Source organism: Cheilinus undulatus, linkage group 14 (assembly GCF_018320785.1).
Source record: "Cheilinus undulatus linkage group 14, ASM1832078v1, whole genome shotgun sequence".
Lineage (NCBI taxonomy): Eukaryota > Metazoa > Chordata > Actinopteri > Labriformes > Labridae > Cheilinus > Cheilinus undulatus.
Window position 1 is genome coordinate 34,695,976 of NC_054878.1, and position 14,816 is coordinate 34,710,791.

Sequence of the window (14,816 nt, forward strand, 5' to 3'; positions counted from 1 at the left end):
CCAGGGGCTTATGGCAACCCTACTGCCCGCCTGGATGGTACCCTAGCCCGTTCTTACTCTCCACATCTACACCTTACTTCAGCACAATTTTAGGCCACACATGCCTAAAATTTCTGCACAGTACTGTATGTAAAAGAAATAAAATATATCTAGTAGTCTGTCAATAAGAAAACACAAGAATGATTGTTTCTGTTTGTACACATCGTCATCAAAAATGATAATTTTGAAACTAAAATAAAAGTGGTTCATTTTCAGTGGATTGTTTCCATCCAACGTGGCCTTAGAGTCATCAGAAATATCACAACTTAGCCTACTTTTGTCAGAATTGGAGAATCTGGCCCGAAACTAGCCCACTTATCTTGTCATGTGTACCGTGCTTTAGTATGGATTTCTACTCCTTAAAGGGATTTTGTACAAATATGCATAACTTGGCTTAAAAATACAAAGAAACCAGCACGACACACAAACAATGATGCTACAAAATTACCATAATACTCAAAAACAAGCTGCAGATAAATCAGCACTGTGTGACTCATGCATTTTTAAAGATATTTCAACAAGAGTGAGAAAATGATCCCCTTTGTCATCCATTTTCAGCTCTTTTGTTGAGATATTTCACATTTTTATCCCGACTGAAAAGAACACAGAAATAGGATTTTTCAGGTCCCTACAGACGCACCCCTGGGCAATTTCTTATACTCTTGCTTCTTTCAAGAATTTGACACATCGTTCGAGCTGTTTGGTAGCACAGCTCTGATTGCATGCACTTCTAAGGCTGCCGTGACATTTACCAGTGTCTTGATTGTTTCGACAAAAAACCCTTCCTTGTGTAAGAGTCTATATTTATCCCCTCTCTGTTCGCTTGTTTTAACACCAAGCCGAGTCGTAGTGTAATTTAAAGTAATACAAAGACAGCAGGACTCTTTTGTTGCACACAAACCTCAGACTTGCAGATTGTGAATGGAAAATCAAATGACAACTTGTAAATGACAACAAAAGTCTTTTTTCCTGAAGTATTCTCTACACTGTTCAATTCTCTTTGGTAAAATCTCATTCGTCTCACTGGGTTGTTTTAGAAAATTGTTGTCATGATTGGTATAATTTTGTCATTTTTCAGTCCTGCAGGTTTATAAAAGTGGACACTCTGCATGTTCATTTGGAAGCTCTGTTATATTAGGCTTTGGCACATACCAGTGTCCATCAGCATGGCTATAATGGCCCTCTTAATGCCTACTGCTGCTTCCTTCCTGCTTGTGTTAGCTATCATTACACAGGAGGAGGGCCTGGGAAGATGGTTGGATGTCGTCGGATTTCAGCTCCAGTTGAAATCTCTAAACTAGCTGAATCATTGCAGCCAGTTTAGCTCCATAACCTTTAATTTTTCAGCCCTAAAAATGTGAAACAGAGTGAAAGTGTTGAATTGAATCACAGGCACAGTCTAGGAATGATGACAGGCTCATGGGGGAGTGATTTTTTGGTAGAGGGGGGTAATGGAGCAGTGTGTGATTAAGACATCTGTTGGGCATGATTGCTGGGATGGCATTAACACTGTCCATATAAAGCCTTGTATAGTCTGAATTAAGTTGGCTCACAGGCAGCACACAGATGGAACTGCAGTGCTGCGTACTCCCCCTGACCCTGTCGCTGTACACATTCCACATTTCTATTATTGCCTCGGACGACTCTGAACGTGCTCATACTGCGCTTTTTCTCTTTGAGTTTAGAAACATCAAGCTGTGCAGGGAGACAGAAGGACTCATGAAGGTGTAATCTCACATCTCTGCTGTTCTGTTACTAGCTGGAAAACTGAAGCCAGCCCCTAGTGATTTTCTACCCAGATACTCTAATGTTGAGATCCATCATCGCAGGTGTTGGGGGTGTTAACCATCATCTTTTTTTATCTCTTTTTTTAGGCTGCTTACACATACGGTTGGCCTGCTCTACGTCGGAAACTATGAGATGCCCTTTGCACAAATGAAGGTGAGAAAACAAATGTGTTGTTTGGTTTAATTCATCCTCATGCCAGAACGATGAAGCCCCCTCTGTGATTCACTTAAGCACTGACTGAGATGTTAGCTTGATTAAAAGTAGGTTGTTGGGTTGCCAAGAATAAAATAAACTGTGGGACAAATGATTTTTGTTACTGTTACAAAAAGAGTTGAAGCAGTCGTCTTCCTTTGAATTAGATTTAAACAGCTTTAACAGTACCTGTAGGGGAAATTGTTTCAGAGCAGCTTGGGTTTTAATAACACAGATAAAACACAGTGTAAGCTAAAAATAAAACAATACCTAAAATTGAAGCCTGATGTAAATAAGGCTTGCAAATAAATAAATAGACCGAGTAAGCAAGTAAGTACAGATAAGGAGGAGAGCAAGGCATTTTTAACACAGCTTTTCCAAACATCCTAGTTTTATTTTGGATGACTTTGCACACAGACCAAAAACTACCAGGGTCTAAAATATAAGCCCCCTTTAGAACTGACCTTTTTGTTGAGCCATAGCACCAACAACTGTTGTGCAATGATGTGCTTTGACTTTGTAATGCTCAAAGCTTGTAAAATCAAGTTGAACAAGGGGTTATGTTCCAATTTACACACAGTGTAAAAACTTCAGTAAGAGTTTGAACTGTCACTGGAGAAAGCATCATCACAAAAACAAAGTAAATCAGTTTAGACTTGAGAACAACAATTGTTGATGCTCACAAAGCAGGAGAAGTACAAAGATATACAAAGTTATCAAAGCATTTCCAAGTGTCAAGAACTGGAGTGAAGTATCATCAGGAAATTCAAGAGAGCCAGAACAAGCCTGGCAGAGGTAGGAAGAGAAAGATTTTAAATTCTCTAGAAAGAAAACTAGTGAGAAATGTGTCCAAAACCCCCAGAACAACTGCCACTGGTCAATGACACTGGTGAATGACTCAGCCAAGTCAGGAATTGTCTTAAAGAAGACCATCACGAGAGCCCTGCACAGGAAAAATTTTACTTCTGCTAAAGAGACATGTTCAAGCCAGACTGAAGTATGCTAAGGACAACCTGGAGAAGGATTATGAATACTGGAAGCATGTCCTTTGGTCAGGTGAAACTAAACTTGAGCTCTTTGGTTATAGAGACGTTGATTATGTTTGGAGATAGAAGGGAGAGACGTATAACCCAAAAAACACCGTCCCCACAGTGAAACATGGTGGTGGGAGGATTATGCTGTGGGGAATCTAGTGTGTCTGGAACTGAGAGTCTTGTTAAGGTGGAAGGAATCATGAAGAAAGAAGGCTATGCGGAGATTTTTAAAGAAAACTTTAAGCAGTCAGCAGCAAAACTGGGTCTGAGTTGTCGCTTTGCCTTCCAACACAACAACGACCCAAAACATACGTCACTCCTGGTAAAGAACTACCTCCAGAAAACCAAAATGAGCGTTACTGATTGACCTGCACAAGCCCAACTTGAATCCCATTGAAAATCTATGGGGTGAACTGAAGACCAAGGTCCATGCCAGTAGACCATCAAATCTGGAGGAGCTGGTACCCATTGTTAAAGCACATCTTTATCAGGCACCCCAAATGACATTATGGCAAAGCAAACAGCCAAAATGCAACAAAAGGTTATACTTTTCATCTGAGATCCTTGTTGTGTTAGAATGGCTGTTATCTGATATATTTTAATAGAATACTTGACACTTCAATTATTGTGTTAGTTTCATGTTAGTACAACCTTAACCCTTTCTTCAAATACACCTTTTAACTCAAGATGAAAAGCTCAAATCGCCAATTTCATTGGCACACAGCACCTTTTCTTTAATTGATGTTCCTTAAGTAAACCCTGTTCCTTTAATTTAACAAAATTCATTTGTCTGCCATGCTTTTCTATTTTTACCATTTTCAAGTGATTAAATTGTTGTAAAACCAGCCATGCCTTTAACTGCAATTAAAAAGCAGTATAATGTTTCTGATTTATGTTGTTTGCTGTAGCTATAAAAGAAGGAATACTGTGGAGTGAGCAGGTTGTTATTGTTGGTTAGAAACACAACAAGACGAGCAGGCCCGGTCTTCTCTTATTCTGATTGGAAATCTTTGATAACAGCCCACTCATTACGCAGTGACTTACGTAAGAAACCAATGATTTAATTAAAAAAAAACCCTGATACTTAAATGAGTCTGTTGACATTTACTTTTCCATTCAGTAATCTGTAAAACACAGCAGTAAACCTCAGCATGTTTTATCTTTACTTCCTGTGCCATCTTCAGTCTTGTCATATTGTACTGATTTTCCATCTCTCAACCATTTTCCAATACTGTTTTTGACTCTTTTTCTTTTTCCTTAACGGACCATTATCAGAATAACCAGACCTTTTTTTTTCTGCAGAATGATATGATTACAGTCTGTCCTCTAGAGTCTGTAAATAGAGCCACATCCTTAGCAACTATCTGCTCTTAATAGTATGTGTCTGTTCCTCTTAACAATAGACTGCTACCGTTGTTATGCATAATTGGCCAACTGTCAAAGACTGAGGTTATCCAACCCATAAAAGCTGTCCATAAATCATCCATTTTACTCCTTTCCTGTAATAAATCTGTGCTTCTTAGTTCTACTTAGCCCTGCAACTACAACTTTAATAGTAAATATGTATAATTACTTTTCACTATTAAAATGTTTTGGTTTGTTCCAGCTGCTAAATTGTGAGGATTTTCTGCTTTTCTTTGCGCAGAGTGATATAAAACTAAATTTCTATGGATGTCATACTTTTATTCAGCGAACAAACCTTCTTGACATTTCCTTGGCCTTCAGGGATTTATGACGTACGTATTTCAAGGATGTCCTTGGTGCCTTTTGTCTGTAAACATTCAGTGTTGCATTTTATAGCACCAGGCTCTGTACATCAGTAGACCTCTGACCTTCAGTAAGACAGCCTCAGTCCAATACACTTTTTCAAAACAGCTATATCATCCCCATAATTGCTCTCAAATAGAGATGTTTTTCTGTCAGGAGACAGATTCTAATATCTAGACTTTAGTATTGACTCATATTTTGAACCATGAAACCCAGCGTGTAAGTCAAAACATTTCATTTGATGCAGTCTGCTTTTGGGGGTCTCCCAGACATTTAAAAAACTTTTAAAAATGTGTCCCTGCTTTACTTTTGTGAAACATTTAAAGTCCACTGTGTAGCACTTGAATACAATAATTGAGCTCTGTCTGCAGCGATAGTTGCGAAGGACAAACACAGCCCATGAGTCACCCTGCCAACCTTTACTGGTCACTTGTCTTTAACTGAAGAGTCTTTCAGTCAAACCAGTCCTGTATAAAGTTTATCAGCCAAACAGTATGCCGCTGTTTTCTTTAAGCCTCTGAGTATAAATTGTAGTCAAGCTTACTGTTTATTTCCTCTGGAAGCCCTCTGTTTTGCTGTTCTATTGCAGCTTCCCATGCCAGCATAGCTTTTATGGTAGCTTTTCTAGCAAGCCTGGAACTTGGGTGACTTTCTGACTTTTCACATCAGTAACACTGATATTGAACAGCTTTTTATCCATTTTTAATCTGTTTTTCAATCATTTCTTCTGCTAGCTTAGCATTAGCCACCATCCTGAGTTCGAAAAACACTCATCACATGGGCTGTGACAACCAATGGCAAGCTGTTCTGTTATCCCGTCATACTTTGTCAAACTGTGAATGTGTATACATTTAGAAACTGAAGGAGAGAGCCTGAATGACTCATAGTGGAGAGAAAGAGAGACAGAGAGCCTGTGATGTATCCTCTGTGTCACTGCATACTGGAAGAGCTCTGAATAATGGCTAACAGCCAGACAATTTTAAAAAAGCGCAAGGACTTTTTTTGTAAATCTGGGAATATTTTGAAGACTTTTTGTCACAGAATGCTATTTGTTTCACTTTTTGGTCCCCAAGAGAAAGAAAAGCAAGTTTGTGCAAAAATAAAGTCATAATTATCATTGTTTACTGCAGCACACACGCTTTTTAAGACATTAGGTCCAGGTGAAACAATATGGTTAAAATTGAGCTTAGGGCTTAGAGGGTTAAATGTAGGAATCTGACCGCATTGGGGAGAAAATCTGTTAAAAAAGTGGCACGACCAGCATCACCATGTATCACATGTTTTGTACGAAGCAGCCTCTTCACTACAGTGAGTGGGGGTGGATTCTCAATGGCTTGCAATGGGTAATTGTGGCTGCACTTGAAACCATGATGTCTCTGTATTTTATACTGGTATGTTGGTCACACCAGAACAGGGGACTGGTCCAACTTTGAAGATGAAAAAAATAATTATTGAAAATGCATCCTATACACCTGATTTTACAATGTAGCATCCTTCATCCTTTTGTTTTTCAATGTAGGTTGTTGTGTGATTTTCAGGAGATGAAGAGCACCGTGTTTATCATGTACAGACCAAAAAATGGTCTGTTGATAAATTGTGTAAACCAAAACTAAAAAACTTAATGTCTTATCAAGGATAGGTGCACTAAAGAATCCTGTGTCAGGTATATTATAACCAGAATCCAGATATCTTTATTTGCACAGTTATGCTGTGATTTGTTGATAGTGAAAAACTTAAGTTGTGTTCTAAAGAGTAGGGCTGTCAATATTACTAGATTAATTGCAATTAATTAAAGTCCATAATTAGTGCATTTGTTTTTTTGATAGTGAATGATTGCATGCTTTGTTTTCAATTTCAGCACACTGCGTTTAAGCCATTACAACATTTTCCTGCAGCCCTAGTGATGTAAAATAACGACACCACTGCTCCTTAATGTCTCATTGCAGTTTGAAGTTACGTCACAATCTTCGCTCAATCTAAAGTTCTTATTTTCTTTTCAAACATTTTCTTGGTTTAAGACGGTACAACAATTCCAAATGAGACAGAAACTGTTTTAAGTGCAAAGCAGTTGTATTTCGTGATAGGGAGATTACTCATGAAAACTACAAAAATTCCAAGATTAGTAGCAAAAAAATCCCTCATTTGACAGCCCTCTTTTCTTATAAAGTAGATTTTAGCTGCAAAGCCTGGGAGATAAAGGCAGAATATACGATTTAATACCAAGCTGTGAAAAGGCACGTGCAACTTTGTAATAGTTTGTAATTCACTGATTTGTTGTAACATTGCAGCAGTGTCTCTGATGTCTTAAAACCCATGAGGGGTGGTCATGTTATGAGCATGACACTTAAATATAATCTGTCAGTCACATAAATCAAGCAGTCAGCTATCACAGTGGTTCTCAACTGGTCTAGCCTCTGGACCAACCAGTCTCTCTTACGATAAATCGTGACCAAAATTTCCAAAAAATGTTCAACAGTACATACTTAGTAAATTGAATATGCTGCAGTTTTGAGCATGATTGGACAAAATTCATGACATGAAAAACAAAAGGGAAAAAACTGGCAAGTTTTACACCCTCTTTTTCCAACATTATGTGTAAATTTTTACAAATTTTGCAGAGATCTTAAGAAATTACTTCATCATCAAAGGAGATGAATTAGTTGAAATATTGACCAAACATTAAATTTACCCAATTTCACAGTAAAAAAAAAAAAAAGGTTAAAATTAATGGTATTAATGCATGTCCACTAAGGCCTTGACTTTTTACCACCATTTTACCGACCCCTATTAGTGACCCACTTTTGGGTCCCAACCCACCAGTTGAGAACCACTGATCTATGCCGCTTATGCCATTCAGGGTTGTAAGGTGTGGAGTTGATCTCAACTATCACTGGGCAATTGTCAGTGTACATCCTGAACAGGACACCAGTCATCAACATACAGAGACAAACAGCCAGGTCTCCTCATACATCAAGTATTCACACAAAATTGGAAAAGTTTCTATTATTAGTGGACAGGCTACACAGTAGTGAAGTGGTTAGTTCTGTTGCCTCACAACAACAAGGTTCATTGTTCAGATTTTTGCATGTTCCCCCTGTTCATGCGTAGATCCTCTCCAGATACTCCTCCCAAAGTCCAAAGACAGGCTTGTTTGGTCGGGTGGTGGCTCTAAATTGTCCGTAAATGTAGAGGTGAGTTTGCCCTGTGATGAATGAATGAATGCATACTCTCTTTTTCAGTTATATATATCTTAACAAAAACAAAGTTTACATCAGAATTGTCAATCAGTAAGTTTCGGGCATATGGGGCGCTAAGTATTAATCATGTGTGCTGATGTGCCACAACCTGGGGCTGGGGGGTCGGGGAGACAGGATTTCTTTGTTTTGGCCAGCATTTTTTAGGCCCTTGGGACATCCATAGAACAACCAGGGGCTCATAGTAGATTCTTTTCCCGTGCACGTGTTAATATGCAAGGACATCTAGAGCATGACCCACTCCGTTAGTGCCCTTAGGCAGACATACTTGCCATTACACGCCTTACTTCAGCCTCAATTTTCTGCCAAAACATGCCTAAAGTTCTGCACAGTGTTGTATATTATACTTCCAATTTCAACCCTCAACTTTCTCACAGTCTCATTGGCTCACATTGTAAGCTTTTATTATTTCATATTTAAAGTTTTTCTTTTTTAACACCAACAGAAAGTTTCACAACTTCAGTTAATCATTAAGCTGTTTCATAACTTAACCCCAAAAAACAACACACATCTGTATTTAACATTTGATCTCACTTTGCATGTTTCAAACATTAGCACTCCTCTTAAGCTGTAATTTCCCTTTCAGTCTAAAAAGTTTTGAATATAAACTAGTATACTAAATAATAATAAAAGTATACTAGTGTTTCTGAATAAGTCCAGAAGTTTAGATGTAGAATAATCTAAAGATTGGTGCATTCATGTTGCACATTTTTAATCCTTTTAGCTCTTTTCTGCAGTTTTATTGTATTATCTAAACTTGTTTTAGATAGTTTGCCCACATTTTAGCACAGTAAATACGAGGCATTATGAGTGAACAGTACAATATCTGGAAGTTGTTCTTATTCAGTAAATCCTTAGTTTTGAAAGGAATACCTATAGACTTTGATCATTTCTGTCTTGCATCAAAGTTTGTGGTCTACAGTCACTCCCAAAAACTTCAGTTGCAGCATCATTTAATTTCAGTTTTATGCCAAAGGTAGAAACAAAACAGTTGTGTTGATTAACTGGCATCTACTCCAACGTGGTCTAGCTCTCACCTGGTGACAGCTTGGATTGGCCCCGGTCCCCATCAAACCCGAATGGCACAAGTGCTATAAATAATGGATGGATATTGTTGATGGAGAAAAACAAGTGTTGCAGATAATTTTCCAGCTTTGTCTCTCATTTCACTCTAAGGAAGCACTAAAACATGACAGCTCTTCATAAACCAGCTGATTTTCAGGGAGGGGGTCTCTAGATGATGGTAGCTGATCGGGACATCAATCGGCATGCTCTCCACTATGTTATAGTGTTTGTGGCAATATCTGATCTGCTGCTGGAGTCAGGATAACTTTATTTTAAAGCATGCTAATACACAAAATGAAATCTTTCCTGTGTGCCTTGATTTCTCTTTGTATGTGTAGCTCCTGCAGTATTCACGGTCACATTCTAGCATCACAGTGAGCAACTGACTCTTTTCCCTTCACTATTGTCACTGTTGTCCCTATCAGCCTCAGGCTGTGCTTCTGAACAAGGTAGCGTCTCTGTTTACCGTGACGTCTCTGAGCTCCTCTCAGGGAGACAGAGAAAAAGCTGCAGCCCTCCGGTCATCTTCTGTCAGCTTTCATGTCTCTATTTTTGTTGTGAACTGTGTTTTGCAGTCAGCTCATGCGTGTGAATATGCTGCTGAAAGGATGGTAATTACATGCCAGCACAGGACATGGCTACCTGTCGTTTCAGCTGCCTGATAAATCTGACACATCGTGACACCTCTGCACAGCCTGTCTATGTGTTTATTTGTTGCCTGCAGTGTAAACACCACTGATGATTGCTCTGCTCATGTATGTCAGTAAGGTCCTTTAGGTGAAATGTAAGGCATTTCTTTTTTAGCAGCAGACTTTAGCCAAATTGAAATAACTTTTCTCTGTAATTAGAAAAAAAATTTGAATCCTCATGAAAACCTGTTCTAGTGGCTCTGTCTTTCTAGTTTAGCTTCTTAATATTGTAATTCCTTACGCTGTCTGTACTGAAATGAATTAGCTTGAATAAGTCCTGAAACGGAGCTAGTGATAATTCCCTAGCTTAGCCAGCTGAAACTGAAAGTATTTGGGGGGGTAAGCTTCTCCACAGGTTCAGAGCAGCTACCATAACAGCTCAGTTCTCCCTGATTTGAGCCTTGTTTTTTGGTACATCCAGGAGCAGCTAGTTAGTAGACCTTAGTGGTCTAGCAGGAGCATGAACATGCAGCAATTCTCTGAAATCAGGCGATGCCAAACTATAAAGTGCTTTAAAGGCTGTCAATAGAATCTTGAGTATGATCCAAAATGACAACAGGGCACCTGCTGTATACAGTTGACACCTACACACAGAAGTTTTCATACATTTATAGTGAAAGGGTTAAAAATTCTGGTTAAATTTCAGTATTTATCATTGGATTTACCCTACCACACATTTGTTGTAAATACAAATTATGAACTGTTTAGCCATTTATTTCAAGTGGTACACAAGTGAGGATCTCTGTGAAAATTAACTTTGTACCAAGAAGAAGTTTTGCTTTTGTCGTTTAAAGTTTTCTCTGACCTTGTTTGGGTCAACAATGATACCCCTCTAAATATATAGAAGCACAGGCCCAGAATGGCAGTCTTCTCCACATCTGTTACGTAGCTGGGCTTTGACCAGCACCTGTTTGGAGAAGGAATAAGGGAGGGACAGTTCATCACGTTTTGCCCAATAAGAGGGCACTCTACCTCATGTTGTCCGTGGGAAGTGCACCTTACTGGGCACTTTACCAAATTTTGTCCACTGTAGTGCAACTTAGAGGGCACTTTATCCTTTTTTTTTCAAGTGGAAAGGCACACTAGAGGCCACTTAATCAAGTTTTGTTTACTGGAGGGCACAGTAGGGGGCACTTAATCAAGTTTTCTCCATTAGAAAGGCACGCTAAAGGGCACTTCATCAAATTGTGTTTACTCGCAGGATCTTAGAGAGCACTTAATCAGGATTTCTCCATTAGAATGGCACACTAAAGGGCACTTAATTGAGTTTTGTCAGCCTGAAGAGCACCCTAATTGGGACTTCACCATTTTTGTCCATTGAAAGGCCATCCTGGAGGGCATTTTATCACATCAAGTCCATTGAAAGAGCACTTTATTGTTTTGCCAATGGATGTGCTCCATATAAGGCACTTTATCACATTTTGTCCATTGGAAATGCACATTTGAGGGCACTTTATCAGGGCTAGTTCACTGGAAGCTGTATTAGCTGGCACTTTATCAAGTTTTGGCCATCAAAAGGCACCCTAGAGGGCACTTTATCACATTTTGTCCATTGGAAAGGCATACTAAAAGGCAATTAATCATGTTTTGTCCATTAAGAGGCCATCTTAGAGGGCACTTTATCACATTTTTGCCATTAGAAGAGCACCTTGGAGGACTCTTTGTCATGTTTTTTGTCCACTTGATAAATAGCCTGGAGGGCACAAGTATTGTGCATGCAAAGAGCACTTTAGAGGGCACTTAATTACATTATGTCAAGTGGATGGACACCCTTTTGGGACTTTGAATTGAATTGACTGAATTGAATTGACTTTGAATTTTGCATTTTTGAATGTTAATGTACCACTTTGGTGCCCTTATTTTCAAATAAAGGCACTGGGAGAGTTAGTGCCCCCCACCCCACAACCCCTCTGGGTCCACCAGTGCCATAGGGGTTCATAACTGATTGAAGAAAAACACTGGTATCAGAATCACGTAATACCTAAACTGTTATTTTTAACTTTAGAATCTGTATCAGCTCTGATTGGCTCAGTCTGTGCAGTTTTCATTGCCTCATTTACAGATCACAGAATCTTTTACAATGGCTTAACAGATGGTTAATGTTCCCACCACAAAACAGGAAAGTGTGCTGAACTTGTACGTTCCCGTCATTTCCACTCTTCCTCAGAACACAAGAGGAGTGCTCATTCTTTGTTTTTGACATCTAGCAAAGTTCAAAAAGGCAAACCCCGGTGGTCGTAGTAATGGCTATTGATTTTCCATTTAGGTTTGGTTTCATCCCTTCGTAGATTCGGCTCCCTGTGCAGACCTGCATGTGGCCTGAGAGTACAGCTCATTAATCTTAAATAATATGAATGGTGCGACAGATTCAGTCGGCAGAGACGGAGATAAGAGCGGGTTGCTGTCAAAGACCGGCGGCTTTGATGAAGCTCTGAGAGCACGTCAGCGTGTACGTCACCTGCAGAGAACTGAAACCCCTTTGAGTTTTTCTCCATCAGTAGTCTCACCCCAATTTGTTGACTCTTTGTGCTTCATGAAGTGTGCATCAGAACAAATACTTTCAACTAAAAGCTGCTGTGACAAGACAAGACTGAAATTGATGTTTTTAACACTTTATGACCTATAATAAAAACGAGACCATCAATATAAAGACAGAGTATTCCTATAGGTAATTAATGTCAGAAACCCCTCTAACAGAAGGTGTCAGACAACGTGATTCACAGCACACCATCAGAATTAAATTTTTTTTTGCTTAAACATTTGAAGGACAAGATCCTCCATGATTCATTACAGAGTGCGCCAAAATCAACACAAACCAAAAGTTACTCAAAGCTTTAATCAGGAGTAACACTTTCTTACCAAGCATCATTTCAAAGATTGAAAAAGCAAAAGAAAATATTTCTTTTTAAGATTTACTTTGCCTTCAGGCTTTGCAAAAAAACCACATGAAACTTGAGCTTTAGCAGCATGAATTATGTCAGGGTAATTTAATGCACTTCCACCAGAAAACAATCAATCATGGAGCGTAAGAGAAAATCTAATCAATTAAAAGTTTGGGAGGCAAAAACACAATCCTCTTTTAGTTGTTTTTCTCTTCTTGTGCCTTTCTCTCTGACAGTCTGTGCCTGTTTCCCCCTCATTTACCTCATTTACACATTATTAGCTTGTTTTTCTCCTCTCACATCTGTCACGACGGTCAATTTGAATGTTTGAGATAATGACAGGTATTATACATATTCACAGACTCATATAATGGATTCAGGAGGAGCAGCAGAGTCTCTGGACTCCTGCGAGTCTGACAAATGCAGTCTGGACTGGTCCTTGTAATGATTAGGCCTGTGCTCAGAAATCCATTTGAAAATAAGCCATTATGCACCTTTTTAAATCTGTGCATCAACCCAGACATCACAGAATGGACATGGCTGCAAATGCTGTGATGGCAGGTGTGAAAGACAAATCATCTGTGGTGTAGTTCAGAGTTCAGCCCATTGGCAGCAGAAGAAGGCAAACTGCATGATGTAGCACAGGTTTTAGACCAAGCTTAAAAAATCTCAAATTTAATTCTTGTTCTCAGATATTTGTCAGCTATTGTCTGCTGCTTTCCATCTCACAGATTCTTTCTGGTATAACATAAACTGTTGAAAGTATTAAAGGGAGTCCATCTATGTCATTTGGTTAATGGAGCCAGCTTTTAAAGCCAGTCCGTGGCAGCTGCCGTATTGAAAACACTGCCTCAGACTGACTTCATATCAACCTGGTAACAGACAAAGAGGTTGTGCTGAGGAGGTAGATTTAAGCCTCTTGACAAACGGCTAAAAAGTGCTGGCTTGCAGTCATGACAGCTGTACCTATAATTGTGCATACCTGAGAGGGGTCTGGCTGCAGACCGTGCATCTCTGACTGCAACGCTCACAGATGGTTCATCTGAGACGCCGTATATCTCTGAAAGAAAGTGCCTCAAATTGCAGATAAAGTAATTCCAGTTTTAGATTTTTTAAAATTCGACTTATTTCATAAAAAGTCTGGCAGTAACATTTACGAAACAACCACACTGACAAGAACCGTGGCTCCACTCCTCTTTTGTTATAGTTTTGATAGACAGCCTGCTGGCAGTGGAATTTACATACTCTACATTTTAAAACAGAGAAGTTTTTGCACTTTTACATTGGCTTCATTTTTTCACATTGGAGCTAATAGTGAAACAGAAAAGAAGGAGCAAGGAATATGTGTGGAGGCAGGAAGGTAGAGGAGGGCTGAGGGTGAAGATGTGCCCAAAGACAAGAATAGTTTTGGTCTTTAAAAGTCAAGAAGTCTCTCTTGAATGTACGTCAGACATCTAATTTACTGTGCTCTGTTCAAAAGAATATTAAAGACTCAAAATAAATTCAACTGAAGTCCCCTAGCTTTGTTTTTCCCCTATGAGGGAGCGTTGTTCCAGTTCATATTTTTGCATCTTATATGCTCTCCTCACTTACATATTCTCTCATCTATTTCCTCAATATTAAAACGGACCTCAGTGCAGCAGAGTTGCAGACCTGCAGGCTGAGTTCTAATTATAATAAAACAAAGGCAGGGTCACTTAGAGAGCCATGTCGCAGAGAGCAAAACGCTAGTCGAGGATATTAAAAACTTTCAGTCTGTGCTCGTCCCTGACTCTGTAAAATCCTTTCAATAGACAGAAGCACAATGTTTGAGTACAACGGCCATTTCAGATTCAAGTATTGATAAGAAAGCAGGGTGGCTGTCCATGCTGTGTACAGACTATAAAAGGTCAGATGCCATAATAATCTGTAGGTGTTTACTTAATGTCATGCTGGTTGAATGCTTCCCAGCGTTGAAAACTCTCTATCCTGTTCTGCCACATTTTATAAGGGTTCATTCCAGGAATTTGTTTATTTGTGAGACTTATATATCTAAAACAACCATGGGGATCACTTAACTTTGTTTCCCCCCTATGTTTGAAATTAGCAGCCTCAAATTTAATTGGA

The 14,816-nt window shown here is 39.1% G+C and overlaps 1 protein-coding gene across 1 annotated transcript in view; it reads left to right on the forward strand.

Moving 5' to 3' along the window:
* The window catches only part of rngtt (RNA guanylyltransferase and 5'-phosphatase), a 161,358-nt gene that overhangs the window by 135,120 nt on the left and 11,422 nt on the right, over positions 1 to 14,816 (forward strand). Inside the window, exon 14 of the mRNA XM_041804477.1 lies at positions 1,914 to 1,980. Within this exon, the coding sequence (XP_041660411.1) occupies positions 1,914 to 1,980 (67 nt within the window). The remainder of the gene's footprint in view (positions 1 to 1,913; positions 1,981 to 14,816) is intronic.